This window comes from Galeopterus variegatus, unplaced genomic scaffold (assembly GCF_000696425.1).
Source record: "Galeopterus variegatus unplaced genomic scaffold, G_variegatus-3.0.2 Scaffold1411, whole genome shotgun sequence".
NCBI classification, from domain to species: Eukaryota; Metazoa; Chordata; class Mammalia; order Dermoptera; family Cynocephalidae; genus Galeopterus; species Galeopterus variegatus.
Window position 1 is genome coordinate 168,205 of NW_007727522.1, and position 2,266 is coordinate 170,470.

General features: G+C 31.1%; 1 protein-coding gene across 1 annotated transcript in view; it reads right to left on the reverse strand.

Moving 5' to 3' along the window:
* NAV3 (neuron navigator 3) overlaps nucleotides 1-2,266 on the reverse strand; it is a 241,905-nt gene that overhangs the window by 11,457 nt on the left and 228,182 nt on the right. Inside the window, exons 29-30 of the mRNA XM_008576825.1 lie at nucleotides 1,167-1,238; nucleotides 411-607 (exon numbers count right to left, since the gene is read on the reverse strand). Coding sequence (XP_008575047.1) covers nucleotides 411-607; nucleotides 1,167-1,238 — 269 coding nt within the window. The remainder of the gene's footprint in view (nucleotides 1-410; nucleotides 608-1,166; nucleotides 1,239-2,266) is intronic.

Genomic DNA, 2,266 nt, shown 5'->3' on the forward strand with positions numbered 1-2,266 from the left:
AAAAAAAAAAAAAAAAAAAAAAAAAAAAAAAGGAAAAAAAAAATGTAAAACACCTAAAATATCTCTAAAATCCTCTCACAACTTTATTTGAGATGAGCTATTAGCTAAAATTTGTTTTAGCATAAAAAATACCCTAAACAAATATTATTTATTTCAAATGGTTATCTTACTTTTAAATATTTGTCCATATTGAACTTATTTGACCCTCAGTGATGTTTTAGTAAACCATAATCATTTGAAAAAATGAATCTAATTGGAGACAGGGCAAACTTCCAGAAGAGAAAAAAAGTAAATCTTCGGAAGCATGAAAAACATTGGCTTTGCTTGTTATTTTCTACCATCCAATCTGGCCGTTTTTACCAAGTACTCTTCGTTCCTGGAAAATGGCATATTGTAATTTTGGAACTCACCAATGGTAACATCAGAGGAACTGTGTGTTTCCAAAAAACTGTTGAGATGATGCCACATCTTAGGAATCCAATCTATAATTTTGACTAGGTCATTATTGCGTATATTCCTTTCAATTTCTAGCTCTATCAGTTTCCTTCGAAGGTATCTGCCTAAAAAGCCTTTCACTGGTTCTGTGTGGTTGGCACATAATACCCACCTAAAAAAGGAAAAAAAAAAATCAGAAATTTTATGTAAATTTAAATTTTAGGTCCACAGTGATTCCCTTTCCAATAGAAAGTAATAATTTCAATTGGTGGCTGCATTTTAATGATCAAAGGGGTTAGGAGGTATATTAGCATGAGAGCTGTAATGTAGCTAACTCTACTTTTTGAGCTCAGGAGAAGCTCATGTGCGTCAGGAGTGAGTGGGAGTCGACACGCTGAGCACTCTGCTGTAGGAGAATCACAAATCTTGAAATAGGATCTCTCTTTCACATTCCTCACACTTAGAAGAAAAGTGCTGTGCTTTATCAGGGGACAAGTGAGCAAGAAAAACAGTTCTTTTTCTTTTTTCTTTTTTTGAAGAAACACTTCCGATTACAAGTTGAGGATCACAAAATCCTGCTTGAGAAAGAGCGTCAGAGGAAGTGAGAATTATTTTCACATCGCAGGTCTCAGAGTGGCAGGATTTGTCACCATACAAACAGAAAAACAACCACCAACTCAAACAGAAAGAAACAATACAACTCCCCCCCCCCAACCTCAATTTATCTTTACCTGAAATTGTGATGCAGCTCTAGATTTGGTGATGAAGAAACTCCCTGATTCATTGTTCCAATAATGTATGGACTAGGTAAAAAAAAATAAAGAAAGAGAGAATAGAAAATTCAGATGTACTGAAAGTAAAAGTGATTAATCCATTAAAATCATCATAGAAAACCACATAAATACAGATTTTCTATTTTAACATTAGGCCTTAAAAGGGTAATTTTTAATGTTAGTTTGGAAAATGACAAAAATGATTTTACTGAAAATTAATATTTGAGATTCTCATTTCAGCTCTGGCATCAAGGCAAAGTGTTCTCGCTCTCTGAACTGAAGCAAAGAGTTTAGATAGAATAATCACAATGGTCTTTTCTCACTCTACCATCTTATAAGTCTTATGCTTATAATTAAATATACTGATTTTTCCTATTTTAATATTTCATAGTTAAAGTCCTTAATAACATGAGAGGATCTGTATTCTTTCAACCCTTATTTTATGCTGATCTATTTGTAATATTTTTTAAATCTCTTGCAGAGATTAATTAGTTGGGATATTTGGCAGCATTAAAATAATATCATTTATGCTGATAAACATAACATACCCTACTTTGTTCTTTCCTTTCATTGTAAATAGTTAAATATCTGAATTATTAAATTTATCTGTACAGAAAAGTTGAATTTAAACTTTGATATGGACTGAGAATGAAACCAGAGATCTAAAGTCTTTTTCTGATTTTTAATTTCCCTGATTCAAACTATTCTATCAATTGACATTGGTCTCCCAGACTTTCAGTATGTCTGTAGAAGCTAACATCAGCCAGAAAGTAATGTTTCCATAAAAGTGCCTGGCACATAGTTGTAAAATAACTAAGTAGATATTCTAAGGAATACATAAAGATTCTTTGGAAATATGATATAATATTAATAAGGGTTTTTCACATTAATGGCATCCATTATAGTTCTAAAAATGAAAATCATGTGAGGAAATGCATATGTTAATTAGCTAGACTTAATCATTCCACAAAGTATACTTCAAAACATCATGTTATACACAATGAATACATACAATTTATTTAATGAATAATTTATTAAAATATTAATAATAATAATAA